A 14,707-nucleotide genomic window follows, 5' to 3' on the forward strand; every position below is an offset into this window, starting at 1 on the left:
CTGAAAAGCACCAACCAAGGCTGTCAGGACAAATTCAGTTGACAGTATTTGCCCATGAGATGTAGGGAGTAAAAGAATAAAGTTGCACAAAATACCCTAAAATGCAAATACTGCTAAAGTACAAGAACCTACATTGTATCTAAGTAGGCTACAGTAGTTGAGTAAATGTAAAGTAAAATTTCACTGCAAACAGTTGTGGTTGGGCTTGGGACAAAAATCACATATGAAGACTAATTATTTTCGAAGAGATTGGACATGCACCTTTCAGGTATATGCAATGGTAAAATGTTGTGAAACCTCTGCTCTATTGTGGACAATAACAATTTATTTTGCCTTTCATAGTTGGTTAGCCAATACAATCTTCCAATGTTCTCACTTCCTCACTTCTTTCCCTTTTTTATATTTAGAGAGAACTGCAGGATGTTGTTCACCTCTGAACACTCACAGAATTTGCCGATGCAGAAATGCGGCAGCCCCAGGAGGACGTCCGGTGATGATGTACACCCCTTCCCAACTATTTGCAAGTAGGAGCACCTAAAGAGGTGATCCCAACAGAAGATACAGGCATGCAGGGAGGAATGCCTACAGAGAGGACCATATCCCTGTGATAGTACTGAAATGTTCAGATAAACAGTCTTCATCCACCCACCTCTCCAGAGGAAGCCATTGAGCTTTACAGGCTTTTACGGGCTTACATATATGCCCATATTTAATAATCACAAGTTGTTCTACTGACTGTGATGATTGAATGTGAGCACTCATCCTCGAGCAAAAATAACACCATATTTTGTTTGTCTGGCGGCAAGTGGAAAATGTTATGTTGACTGCGAATTTCAGTTTAAATGATTGACAGATGTATTGTCTCTAAGTAATGAAGAAAAATGAACTCTAAAATAATTGACATCTCCTCTGAAGCCTATATCATCTCTTTTCATTCATCATGAAAACATACATCTCAACAAGGTAACTGGGGCAGTCCTGAAAATAAATGTCTCATTTGTTCTTTTATGAATGTCAAATTTGTCCTCATAGTGGAACTATGTAGCATGACTGAATGTAGTCTGACACACTTTGGTTATTCTTGCATAATCATCCATAAATCAAACATGTTATATAATATCTTCTATGGGCTGAAACCTGAAACACTCCACACTTCTGGCTGCAGTCCAGTGGTGTTTGGCATCAGACAAAACCTGGTTATACAGAAGTGCAACAGTTTAATTTCTCCCCTATGTGATTTAGTGTTTATACACTATTTAAGCATTTATGAAATTCCTTCCCTTTTTTGTGTCTTTTCCTATCAAGATATTTCAATTGCCACCAAGAATTACATGGTGATTAGATGAGACATGATATGAAATATATTGTCTATTATTTGTTGACAGTCAAATCATCTTTTATCGTTTAAATAAAAGCAGGCCAATCTTGCCATGTAGCCTAATAAATGTGGTCTGTCATCCTAATATTGTTTTCATTTATGTGGCTACCATGATACAAATAAAGCCTAATTTCCACACTAATTAAAAAGCCTACATTTTTTCCTTGAATTAACCTATTGCTTGATCACATAAACATTTCACAATAACTGTTATGTTCGTAAGCTTTGAAGGATGAGGCTTAGTTTAAGTCCCTAAAGCAGTTTCATTACAAGATGCCCTAAGTAACATATATGTGCATTCAGTGTTTTTTTACTCTAATCTTTTCTGCTTCTTTAATTACTTCATATTTAACAACTGCTGCCACTCTAGTGTATAAAACATGCAGTAGCATCTGATCACAACAATAAGTAACAGGGAAAATGTCTACTTTAAAAGATTCCCTGTGAAGGAATTTGATGGATAATATGTTTTTATCAATTGCAGTTATCCCAAAGTCAGTAATTCTTGCTTTGTGAGACAGGTCCACTGTTTTAGAACAAATAAATGCTTACAATAAATAGTCAGGTACCATTTGTGGCAATGGGTAGTTAAACTTATCTGCAGTAAAGACACAATTAGTTTGATCACAAATGTACAAAACAAGAGAGAAACCAGTGTTTTTATTTATAAAAGCGAGACACTTTTGAGGTACTCCCTTAATGTATATTACAGACACAAACAAACACAGCCAGTAATAACAGCTGACATGAGCAAGAGGCTCCAATTCAATATAACTCTTATTAAATGCAACTGTGTGAGAACCATTTCCAAAAAGCGCACCAAACTGATAACAGACAACGTAAATTCAAAGTACATTTTAAATAGATGTTTTCAGTCATTTACATAACAAAATGTGTGAAAAATATGACTTTTGTAAAAGGCTCCAATTGTTTATAGGTCTAGCTTTTTTTATAGAATCACAGGGTTCAACAGATGCTCTAAAGTGGTCAGCATGCCCACTATAAAAATAAATGAAAGCTTTTTTAAATAATTCAAGAAATTGGAAAGTAGTAACATACCCAGCCTGCTCAGGCATTTCAAACATCAACATTTTTCAATAACAACACTTCCAAAATAATTCAACTCTACTGCAGTGTAAAACCTGACACCTTAACACAACAAAATGCACAAAAAGACTTCCTGTTAACATCAGAAAGGTTTAGGAGGATGATACCTTTTGTAACACTTAAAGACTTTCACATTGTCTACAAAACTGTACTGAGCTGGTATATTTAGATGAAAGTACAATGTGCTACAGTAAACAATTTTGCAAATTTGCACATTTATTTTTTACAGTAGTAGTCCTTCAAGTGCATGAACAGACTGTTCATCAACCATTTGTTACAAACAGTTTAAGTGAGGTGATGACTTTCTTGGATAAAATAGAAATGAGAATTTTGAGATAATTATCTTTTTTTTTTTTTTAAGTGAATGCAATACGCTCGTAGCTTTTCCTCCCAAAGTGTAAATATATGTTTTATATCACTTGATAGTATTTGATGCTTGATACTCTAATCTTGGACATTACTGAAATAGATATTTAATATATTTCTGTATAACTTGACTCCCTTTTAGTTAAGAATTGTCTCTATGATATTTATTGTCAGTGGTGATGATTGATGAGGAAGCAGCCTTTTGTGGATAGACGGTGGCTCTTAAAAGAGCTTCCTTTACCAGGATGGACATGTTTCAGCAGTGAGGACATTCACTCTTCTTGGCTGTCCTCTTCACTTTAAGCTCATGACCTTCTTCGCGGGGGCTTTCTTTGGGTGCAGGGGCCTTTTTCACCACCTTCTGGGGCTTTCGCCACTCTCTTGGGGCTCTTGGCCACTCTCTGGGGCTCTTGGCCACTTTTCTTGGGGCCTTCGCCACCTTCTGGGGCTCTTGGTGGGCCTTGGCCGCTGCTGGTTTCTGGCCACCTTCTTCAGGGGACTTTTAGCGGCTGCTGGCTTCTGGCTGCCGCTGACTTGGGCTTTTAGCCACTGCGGGTTTCTTGGCGGCGGGCTTCGCTTTGGGAGCGGCCTTCTTCAATCGGCTTCTGGACTCCTTGTCTCCACCTTCTTGCTCATCTTGAACGAGCCGGTGGCCCTGTCCCCTTGGTCTGACCAGGGTCTCGTTGACTACCAGCTTGGATGGTGTTGTTGACGCGGGCATTGTTCTTCTCCACATCGTAGCCTCCGGCAGCCAGAGCCTTCTTGGAGGGCGGCCATCACACGCCGCCCGCCCAAACCCACACGGCTTTCACGATGAGCTCACTGACGCTGGGACCGACCTTCTTCGGTTTCACGACCTTCTTCTTGGCCGCTTTAGCCTTGGCGGCGGCTGAGCTGGAGCTGCAGCTGGAGCTGGAGCGACTTCGTCATCTTTCTTGCGTGTAGATCAACGAGGAACTATCGGAGTGAGTGACCGGACTGTAGAAGAGTCCTGATCGGGAGGCGGTACTTGAACACACCATGAGAACCGTGAAGACTCAGGTCGAGCCGGTGGCTCCTGTGTGCAGTGTGAACACCGAGACACTTGTGTTTTCTCTTCACTGATAAACGAGTGAAACTCAGTGGGTGAGCGGTGCTGGAGGCTGACAGAGGAAGCAGGTAGCGGACTTGTCTGTCTTCATATTGAAGTCATGAAGAGCTCTGATGCTTTCTGCATTCTGTCGGTGGAGCCCAAACCTCAACACCCGTTCACTGCGGTGAGCAGCGCTGCTCAGCGGCTTTTCCCACTCTGCTTTCCTAAAATGAGTTCAAAGCTCCACAGCTCCACCAAACCCGTTTCCCAGCTGCTCCACATGTTTGTTCAGAGAGACCGAGAAACAAGCAACTCGCTGATGATCCCTGTAATAAAGTCAAGTTATTGTGCAGGCAGCAAACACACCGCTGATGGACGAGGCTCACATGGTGTTGAGCCAGACTTCCTATCAGGAGCCGTGAACGTGCTTTCATGATGAGGATGCTGGAGAGTCATTGTATAATTTGTGCTACATTTCATGTCCATGGGTTTAATATGTCACTTTGACTAAATATCTACTTCAGGCAATGATCAAATTAATATTGGGGAACATTTCTCTTTCATTTAATACCAAAAGTCAACAGGTTCCACTTTCATTTATTTTGCAGGAAATGTTTATGCTTTACTGAATTTGCAGTTTCTCTGCTGTCTGATTTTAAAGTAAATACCAACTTTGCTCTTCACATTAACAATAGGATACATGTTTTTTATATATTGTAAAATAATCATTAAACATGACAGAGGTTTCAAACTATTTGACTCATACATTAAATTATTCATGTTTTGTGTGAGAAAACTCTGTCAACCTGTCAATATGTTACCTATTGATCAATAGATCAAGTCTTCAGACTTTATAACCAATAACATATTCATATTACAAATGAAGGCCTTAGTGTCAACAAACACTCTTGTGTATCCAGAATGTACACACGTGTACAGTATATGCAAGTGTTTGTGTAGATTGTGTGTAAATTGTGGCATGTAAACATGTAATTTTAACCATTCAAACAGACTTTATTTATGTAGTACTTTATATACAAACACTATAACACAAAGTACTTTCCATTCTAACTATGATAAAAACAACATCCCCACCCCCCACTCACTTCATCCAAGCTCATAGCAAAACCATGACCATTTCTTCTAAGGTCCATTTCTGCAAATGAAACCAGATGAATATAGTAAAACAGAATCCAGCAGAATGACAGTTTGTAATCAACAAATACTTTCAAGCATACATGAGGTGCTTAAAACTGGTCAGTATTCAATGATGCCAAATGAAAGATGAACATAGTCACACTGTCACCCCGGACTAATAATAAATGGGCATTTTCTATAACACTATCAAAAACACCCAGACAAGCATCAAGTGCTTACACTGCTTGACCCCGCACTAACACTTTTGACCTACTACAACATGACTTTAGCGCCGATAAAACAAATCGGTGCATGTTTCCTCATAAAAGACCACATTTAATGAATCAATTTGTCTATTACATTGTTATGTCTTGTTGTAATTTAACCTCCTGTTGTCCTTTGGGTCAATTTTACCCCATTAAATGTTTAACTTCTCGAAATAAATAAATAGGTTACTTCATTTTTTAGCTTCACATTTGACTTACTAATTTAATGGGACAGTTGCAAAAATACGATTTTCATGATTATGTATATTCACGACCTGGATCCACAGTGTACGTATCAGTGTTCTTACACGTATTTAACATCGAGTTCAATATAAATATGTACTTTTGGTGGGGTTGTGTTTTAGATAAAAGGCTATTTCTAAGTAGTCAACAAAGAAACAAACCATACTTGAAACATACACTTAGGTTACAATTTTTATTATAATAATTCTTCTGAGGGTTTTAATTGCTGTGTCAAAATGACTCAAAGGATAAACAAATTACTAATTTGAGGATAACAGGAGGGTCTAGAGAAATCATGAGCTGAGTCTTTGTGTGATCACTGATTTTCACTCAAGGCTGCTCAATATTCATACATTGTCTCAGTACTTCCTTAATCAGTCCTAATGTTACTCTTATGTTTACTAAGCCTTTTCCAGGCACATTACTACTTGATGTAAACGTGTTACAGTCCTACTGTTACACAAAACTGTCAGACCTTAATATTCTCCACTGTCCTACATCCAGCCCTGTGAGGCGCTAGCGCACCACAGACTTTATTATCAGCGGCCATGTGAGGATCCACAGAGGAGGAAGACGGGCCGCCTCAGCCTCTCTATCAGGTCCTCAGTCAGGCTAAGGAATAGCTGTGTTTCCTTCGCGGGAGCACTCTATTCATTAGATTCATCTCACTGAAGAGAAATGTCTGACGAGGAAAGGGAGGAAAAGGGTCGGTAAAGGAGGTGCAAAGCCGTCACCGCAAAGTTCTCCGTGATAACATCCAGGGAATTACCAAGCCCGCCATATCCGCCGCCTGGCTCGCCGTGGCGGAGTGAAGCGTATCTCCGGTCTGATCTACGAGGACCTGCGGCGTGTTGAAGGTTTTCCGGAGAATGTGATCCGCGATGCTGTCACCTACACCGAGCACGCCAAGAGGAAGACCGTGACCGCTATGGACGTGGTGTATGCTCGAAGAGACAGGGCTGCACTCTGTAATGGCTTCAGGATAAACTCACTACAAACAGCTCATCAACACAACGGCTCTTTAAGAGCCACACACTGAGTCAGTGAGAGCTCAGCATCCTCTGCTCAACACTAATCACTCGTTCTTCCAGATTACAACAATACAACTTCTGTAAATTGATGAATGATCTTAGTAATAATCAATATATAAACTATGTTAACTCGCGGATCAGAATCTATACTTTTATTTTTTTACTTTGCTTCAGTGAGTTTTTCCACCAACATGCAAGACATAAATACAAATACTTTCTTGCTGCTCAACAATCATATCCACATTTACACTAATCTTAATCATGTTATGATATCGAACTTTCACTAAGATTGGTAAAGTATCATGTACTATGTCAGGGGTTCCCTAACTCTTTCAGCCCGCAACCAGAGACTACACCCCCACCTCTCGGATGTGGTATATAATGTTGCGCATAGCCACGACACGCACTATTAGGCCTATGCAAACACGGGTATTACTTAAACACAAAAAGAACAAACAGCCTTACAGCCATGAAGGCATATTATTTTATAGTAGGAAGAATATAACCAGAATACAGGGCATCTTCACTGCATAAAACAGCAGGGCTGAGTGAGCACATGCTAGTATAAAACAAGTGCGCAGTTGATGTCTGTGCGCGTCTGTATGCATAACGAGCAGCAGACACCTTATTGCTGCTATGTGCAAAACTTTAGGGTTATTTATTTTAGCCTACACATTACTTTCATTTCTTGAACTCACTAATGAGATAAGTGGCACATGCATGGAGCAGAGCAAGTCCATTTCAGCTATATTTTGGAGACGGTCACCGAGACTAGCCTCCACGCTTAGCTGCGATCTGTATTTATTCTTTATGTAAGGTCAGGAATGAGAAAGTCTTTTCACACAAATACGCCAGCCTTTGTTAACTCAGTCAGGTCAGTGAGGTGGTCAGCGTAGCTGATCCATGCTAGATCAGGAAATATACGCAACCTGCCCTGCAAAGCTCATACAGGCGCTCAGCACATTTCCCTGCAAGAGGAAGTCTGATAGTGAGTCGACGTTTGAAGCGGAAGGACTTATTTTATTCGCAGTGTCAAGAATATGTTTAAGCTCTGGTTCAAGTGTTTTGCTTGCAAGAGATTATTCTGTGAATAATACAGTGTGTGAAATTTACTTAAGGGCGCCACTTGTAAGACACTCGCTCAGTCCTTTCTTTCCTAGCATCGCTCCAGCCCTGTCCGTACACACACCAATACAGTCTTCCCAAGATAGTCCCTCTTTTAGTTTTGTAAAAATGTCCTCACTGTGCATGTCCACTCCAGCGTGGAGCAAACAGCATTACGTTTTCCACAAAACTGTATCTGACAAAACAAGCAGCTGGGCAGAGTTTAATATATCTGTGGGATTCATCTAACTGTAAGGCATATTTCCCTTTGTAAACCACTCCTCAGCCAGTTACGATCTACTAGGTCCATGAGGAGCTGAGTGGACATAGACTGTATGAACTTATAATGAAAGTACACACAATACACAAACAATTATATACAAATGTAACTTTACTAACTTAAAGTGGAAGGTGATAATTCACAAGCATTGGGAAAAACATTTGTATGAAAATAAAATTGGGCCCTTTAAAATAACTGCCTTTGCTGGCCAGTCGCCTTAAAGTCTGTTTCTGTGATCAGTCTTGGTGTGTTTTGTCACTCCCACTGATAATGACAGTGACTGTTCCTCAGACGATTCCTTAAAAGAGGTGTGTAATCTTTATTAGTGTATGTCGTGTCCGGGTGACTAGCAATGTCCCTACCACCAGGAATATCTTGAGCATCTCTCCAGATGGAATCACGTTGGGAGGCTCGCCATCAATAAGAAAGGATCTTCAAGTTGTTCCTTACCTGTCCATAAGACCTTGACCTTGTTTTTGCAACAGCAATTTAAGAGCTTGTTTGATCTTTTCTGCTTCACAACAATCATACTAAAGCATAACACCTACATAACATTAAGTTAAACATACTTAACCACTTAATGATAATATGGTCAGGCCTTGCATTACACTCTAATTCAAGTTCAAGCTCAATGTTTCATGTAAATTAACAGCAATTTATTTTTCAGATTTAAGAGCTTTCTTTTTCCTAAATCATAATAGCTCTCCTTTGTATAAACCTCTCTCTTAACCCTATTCTGATTAGTTTTTCCAACAATGACAATGACTGTAGGCGTGTTAACAAACTTGTCGCTAAAGATAAACCAAATCTGTGCGCTGTAATTTTTAAGAGAGTATCATTTTAACCAACTAATTGGATACCTTGTTTCAGGACCATGGACAGAGCTGTCGTAAGCGAAAGTGCACTGCTCTGAATGGATGTTTTGAGCTAATGTGGACTATTAATATATGGGCATGTAGTAACACTAAGAATATCATAAATTGATAACCATTGGCAGCCTCAATACACCAGTGCACATTGCACTATAAAAATACATCCTGTCATTATAATATATTGTCTCGTGGACACGGGACAAGAAAACTACTTCAATATGATCCCCAATTATTACCAAACCATGATCTAATTAACCACAGCTGCATTAGCTTAAAGTGGCTGTTTTAATGTTGATGGACATGACATTAGAGTCAGGACAGTTTGTCTCCATAGAAAGTGTGTGGCTCTTAAAAGAGCTTTCGTTGCTTTGATGTGATGTCTCCTAGAGTCGTTTACTTGAGCTGGTGTACTTGGTCACGGCTCTTGGTGCCCTCAGACACGGCGTGTTTAGCCAGCTCCCCTGCAGCAGCATATGGACGGCGGTCTGAATTCCCTGAGGTGATGCAGGGAGCGCTTGTTGTGTCGAGCCAGACGAGAGGGGGCTCTACCGCGATGCGCTCGAAGATGTCGCTCACGAAGCAGTTCGCGATGCCTATGGCCTGGAGGAGATCCCAGGTGTCGGGGTGACTCGTTTACCTTGCAGGCCACGTAGATGGCGTCAGCTCTCCCCTTCCCGGACTTTCTCCTCTTCTTCCGGCCTTACCGGGGGCCTTCGCCACCGCTTTTCTCTTGAGCCCTTCTTGGGCGCAGGCTTCGCTGGTTCAGGCATCGTCACGATATTATTCCCGATCCAATGAATAAAGAAGTGAGTGGCCAGGCTGTATTTGAACACATCACATGTAATCTATCTGTGCCGTTCCCTCTGTCATTGGCTGAATGTTGAGCGTCAGTGTAACAGCACGTGGGAGTGTCTCCACGTTCATGAGTCCAATATTCTGTTGCTGACAGAGGTTGAACTGTAGAGCCCAACTGGAACATTTGGGGGTTAAGAAATGCAAGATGTCTGAAAGTATATATGTTATTATTATTTATGTTAGTATCACATTAGTATCATTTAAACAATCTGAACTAAAGCAACCTGATAAATACACAGCTCTAAAATGTTAAGGAACACTTAATGGTCACAGTAAAACACTGTCAGTTCGACTTCAGGTTTTTCAATCTGTCCATTTAGAAGAACAAGTGATTAGAATCAATTTCACCTGTTTTGGTGCAATGAAAGTGACAACAGGTGCAATGAAGAGGCAAAAGCAAGACAACAACAGAAAGGAACAGTTTTACATGTGTGGCCACAAGACATTTGCTCTCTCCTCATCCTTCCTGACTGATTCTTCTCTAGTTCTGTGTTCTGGGTTAGCAAACCTTTGTTACCACTGTAGCATGAGGCGGTCCCCTGCAGCCCAACTGGTAGCATCAGGTGTATTGGCTGTTTTACCTCGCCTCCAAGTTTCAATAGGCCACTTAATGTCAGCCTGCAGAGTGATAATCAAGTTTGACTCATGTCCAACAGATATACTTCTGGCCTGGTGTGAAAAAACCCAGTGGCAACACACTTCAACCGGAGGCAGGGAAAATTTGAAAGGGTTTATTTGCACGGTTCCAGCAAACGGTTTTTAAATACATCTATCTCTGTCCATTACCGATTTGGTGATGCCAGAAGTCCATGCATCTCGCTACATGTCCATCGTTACACTGGGTTCGCTTGCAGGTCGCATTATCATATATCACGGTGTCACTGTCAAAAACTTGTGTTGATCCAATTCTTCTCCACAGAGTTCACGGACACCAGACGATATCAATGCGGCCAACAATATATAATCACGCATGTGCACTAACTTCCACTACAGGCCCTACAACTGTCGCAAAACAACAAGCTGCAAACACCCAAAGCAGAATATAAATAAATACCAGCAGACACACACTACAACATATATTTTAACTGTATAAAAATAAAACTATAAACTTGGATAACTTCAGAACATGTAAATTGTATCAGGACCATGGAAAGAGCTGTTTTTTTATGTTTAGGTGCTGCACTTCAACAGTTTTATTTAGGTATGATCTGGTGTTTGCATTTATTCGATGTGGTCGATTGTTTCTGTTTGATGATGGAACCTGTTGACTGTTTGTCATTAAATGAAAGAGAAATGTTCCTCAATATTGATTTGATCATCGCTTGAAGTGAATATTTAGTCAAATTTATAAATTCACCCCATGGACATGAAATGTAGCCCCAATTATGAATGACTCTCCAGCATCCTCATCATGACACGCTTCACGGCTCTGATAGGAAGTCTGGCCACCATGAGCCTCGTCCATCAGCGGTGTGTTTGCTGCCTGCACAATAACTTGACTTAATACAAAGGGATCATCAGCAGGTGCTTTTTTACTCGGCCCTGAACAAACATGTGGAGCAGCTGGAAACGGTTTTGTGAGCTAGAGCTTTTGAACTCATTCTTAGAGAGAAACGAGTGGAAAGACTTTTTATGGTTGACTTGGAAAACAATGTTGTTGTTTGTAAGATGTACTTAATGTAAATATAATTGCAGTGAAATAATAGTGTCCTGATACTAGTGATATTTGTGTTGACAGCATTCAGTAATACTTCATCTTTCTATTTCCAGTCTATATCAGTGGGGTACGAATGTTCTGTTGATGAAGGCCTGTAATGCCACTGTTACAATTAATATGTTCAAGGTTGCAAATATCTTCACTTGATTTTATATTCCAATCCCTGGGGGACATGTTTGCTTCAACACAATTGGAACATTTTACTAAAAGGCATCTTTAAATAACTTAAACTGTTTGATAAATGTTTGCACTGAGTAGATCAGTTTCTCAGAAAAAGCAAGGTCATCTCAGGTTCTTAAAGCTTTTACACATGAATTTTAGAACTCAACTCAGTTAAAATAAAAACATTTTGCTCATTGCAGTTCTGACTGGTTCCTTTTAACAGGTGAAGTGAAAGCAGCACTTCAATGAATATTGGATTAATAGCAAGACGGGTCTTTTAGTCTGCATGCTTTCCAATGTGTATTATTTTGCAGTTACTAATGTAACAAATATTTAACTGTACACTGTTTTGTAGTTGTTATTTACAGAAATTAGACCAATTTGTCTAATACTTTGATGGAACTTTATTGGCGAGATATTTGATTTAAACTCTGCAGTCAGTTATTTACAGTGTATTATGGTATGAACAGCTGCACCAGTGAGAGCAGCGGAGGAGTTTTGTCTTGAGGTAAAGTGGCTCTTGGAAAGAGCTGCTGCTATCGTCATGAGCAGCAGCAGCTGTTTCCATGGATGCGGTGGCCAGCTGTATGTCCTTGGGCATGATGTAACCCTCTTGGTGGATGGTGCACAGGTTGGGAGGTCTCAAATAGCTGACCAGGTAAAGCCTCGCTGGCCTCCTGCAGAGCCATGACAGCGGAGCCTCTGAAGCAGGTCGGTCTGAAATCCTGAGTGATTTCTCTGACCAGGCGCTGAAGGGCATTATGGATCAGCAGCCCAGTCAGATTTCTGGTATGACGGATCTCCTGTACGGTACCGGGCCTGTAACGGTGAGGCTTCTTCACGCCGCCGGTGGCCGGGCGCTCTTACGAGCAGCCTTGCAGGCTGTTTCTGGGGCTTGGCTTCCGGTGGATTTACGAGCAGTCTGCTTGGTTCTTTGCCATTTTGTTACTTGGTTCTCTGATCGGGAAGAAATGTGAGGCAGACGCGACACCTGCTTTTAAACTGCGGAGCCAGCCGTGAAATGGTGACGCCGTTTCAGATCCCCGGGTCCTGATTGGTGAGGCTCCTCCTGGAGCTCAGTCTCCGCCTGAGTCCCTGCTGCTTTATTGGAGAAAGTGCAGGCTGTCCTCCGCTGCCTGCTGGGAGGCTTCTATTCTGGTTGGTCTGGCGCGAACCGTCCTGCTGCTCCGCGGATATATAAGGGAGGGTTCGAGCTGTTCACAGCAGTTTCTCTTGACGTCTTAGGAAACAAACTTCACTCCGTTCGCAGAGGTAAACTGGCGGAAAGGCCAGAGCGAAGGCAAGACTCGCTCGTCCCGCGCTGGGCTCCAGTTCCCCGTCGGTCGTGTCCACAGGCTGCTGCGTAAAGGCAACTACGCACATCGCGCTGGTGCCGGCGCTCCCGTTCACCTGGCGGCTGTACTGGAGTACCTGACCGCTGGAGATCCGAGTTGCCAAACGCCGCCCGCGACAACAAGAAGAGCTGCATTCCCGCTCACCTGCAGCTGTGGCCGTCCGCAAACGACGAGTGAGCTCAACAAACTCCTGGGCGGGAGGACCATTGCTCAGAGGCGTGCTGCCCAACATCCAGCTGCCTGCCGCCCAAGAAGACCGGAGGAGAAGGCCCCCAAGTCCAAGTAAAGCAAAGCTGCTGGAAACCACCCACACAAAGGCTCTTTTTAAGAGCCACACACTCTCCTGGTAGAGAGCAATCTCTCATGTCACACACCAACTTGTAAAATACACAAGCATAAGTCATCTTAGACACATTAGCATTCAATACGTATTCATTGGTGTAGTTTTCTGTGTCACATGTTCCTGTCAGTTAGTGAGGAAAACCAGCGCTCATCTGAAGACTTAATATAAAGAATATACTTCGAATTTAAATATGCCTACACATGGATTCATGGCACAGATCTGCATACATCTGTCAAGATGTACAGTATGAATGCAAAAACGACACATTTTAATATTTGTCTAATGAAAAAAGTAATGTGGGTACAACACATTAAATGTATTTTTCAACCTCTTTACATTTGTCATGAAGCATAACTAGTGGGAGATGTTATCTATTTATTTCATTTATTACTAAGTTTATTTTTATAAAAGTAATGTATTCATGTTACCAACTGATGGTATTTCTTTGCTTAAGCTGTAAAATCAGGTTTTAAAAGTTAGGTGCTGTGTGTCCGGTCACATGTGTGATTATAGACGTGTTTCACATGAGACAGGTTTTCATTAAAAACATTGACCAAGTCCTCTGTTGTATTAAAGTGCCCCAGTAAACATGACAGTGATCCAGCATGCACAACATCAGGACATTGAACTGGAGCAGCTGAATGGAACTCAGCCGCCATTATTATTATTGTATATATTTCCTCTTGTGATTCTTCTGCTTTTGACCCATCTGTGTGAACACAGGACACAACACACAGAGTGAACAGACAGAGCAGTGTTCATCCATGGACAGCGCCTGGGAGCAGAAGTTGGGGGAGTAAGGTGCTCCTGCTCAGGGGAACTTAGACATTGGGAATAGGGTAAAGTCCTCTCGGACTTGAACTGGTCCAGGTATGTTTTTGTCAGTCCGTGGCTCAAACCAGGGACCTTCCGGTCTGATGTCCGCCTTTTCTACCACTAGTCCACAGCAGACCATAATAATACTTCACCATTTTTATAGACAAGCACACACACACTGTGTGAGAAACTGTCATTGGTCAGTCAGAAAAAAATCAGGCAGAGCAAGAAAAGTGAGGGCAAAAAGTGATATCAAGTGGTGTTTTATTTTAGTGTTTATTGCAATAGTGCTCCACATTAACCAGTGAGTGAGTCAATAGGTCAGTGGGTCAAGCCAGTCAGGGTCCAGAAGGCTGCAGTTTAAGGCCGTCACCAAATCCCTGCAGTACGAGGGGACGCCAGTGACTAACGCACGCTGTGGTGTGTGCACGCAGCTGACACGGGTGTGTTCTTCATAGCAACAAATGTAGGGTTTCTAGTGTGAATTCTATATATGCACTAAATGACTGTGTGTCTGTGTATATATTAATGTGTGTGGATCTATCTGTATTCTTGTTAATGTCTGTTTGTTAATCTATTTTAATTAAGATAAAAGACGGATAA

General features: G+C 41.6%; 3 protein-coding genes across 4 annotated transcripts in view; 2 read left to right on the forward strand and 1 right to left on the reverse strand.

Moving 5' to 3' along the window:
* LOC118116015 (histone H1) overlaps positions 1-14,707 on the forward strand; it is a 311,666-nt gene that overhangs the window by 243,738 nt on the left and 53,221 nt on the right. The gene's annotated exons all lie outside the window — the stretch shown is intronic.
* Positions 1-14,707, reverse strand: part of LOC118116027 (histone H1-like) — a 444,527-nt gene that overhangs the window by 225,894 nt on the left and 203,926 nt on the right. The gene's annotated exons all lie outside the window — the stretch shown is intronic.
* Positions 12,352-14,088, forward strand: LOC118116053 (histone H2A). The gene is given in 9 exon segments (XM_047341672.1): positions 12,352-12,417; positions 12,867-12,888; positions 12,891-13,031; positions 13,034-13,119; positions 13,121-13,158; positions 13,160-13,180; positions 13,182-13,227; positions 13,865-13,871; positions 14,012-14,088. Coding segments are annotated over 9 exon segments (504 nt in total).

Source organism: Hippoglossus stenolepis, chromosome 10, assembly GCF_022539355.2.
Source record: "Hippoglossus stenolepis isolate QCI-W04-F060 chromosome 10, HSTE1.2, whole genome shotgun sequence".
Taxonomy (NCBI): Eukaryota; Metazoa; Chordata; class Actinopteri; order Pleuronectiformes; family Pleuronectidae; genus Hippoglossus; species Hippoglossus stenolepis.